The sequence below is a fragment of the Myotis brandtii genome, unplaced genomic scaffold (genome assembly GCF_000412655.1).
Source record: "Myotis brandtii unplaced genomic scaffold, ASM41265v1 scaffold207, whole genome shotgun sequence".
NCBI classification, from domain to species: domain Eukaryota; kingdom Metazoa; phylum Chordata; class Mammalia; order Chiroptera; family Vespertilionidae; genus Myotis; species Myotis brandtii.
In genome coordinates this window covers 867990-868249 of record NW_005357736.1, presented here as the reverse complement: position 1 = coordinate 868249, position 260 = coordinate 867990, and the positions used below count along the sequence as shown (strand labels likewise).

The 260-nt window shown below is 66.9% G+C and overlaps 1 protein-coding gene across 1 annotated transcript in view; it reads right to left on the bottom strand.

The window, feature by feature from the left end:
* Positions 1–6: 6 nt before the first annotated feature.
* APEH (acylaminoacyl-peptide hydrolase) overlaps positions 7–260 on the bottom strand; it is a 27615-nt gene continuing 27361 nt past the window's right edge. The window contains exon 13 of the mRNA XM_014538959.1: positions 7–230. Within this exon, the coding sequence (XP_014394445.1) occupies positions 36–230 (195 nt within the window). The 3' untranslated portion in view covers positions 7–35. The remainder of the gene's footprint in view (positions 231–260) is intronic.

The following is a 260-nucleotide window of genomic DNA, read 5'->3' as shown; positions in this document are numbered from 1 at the left end:
ACGGGCTGGACGGGGCGCGGGCCGGGAGAGGGCACTCACCAGTCGGGGATGTCAGTGGAGCCCAACATGGAGGCGATGTTGATCACCGGGTTCCGGGCCACGCAGGCGCTGTACGTGTCCGGGTACTGACCGATCAGGTGGCAGGAGAGGAAGCCGCCGTGGGAACCGCCCATCAGGGCCACTCGGTCTTTGTCAAAGTGCTCCTCGTGGAGCACCTGCTCGACTGCAAACTACAGGGCGGGGCGGAGCGCACCTCAGCC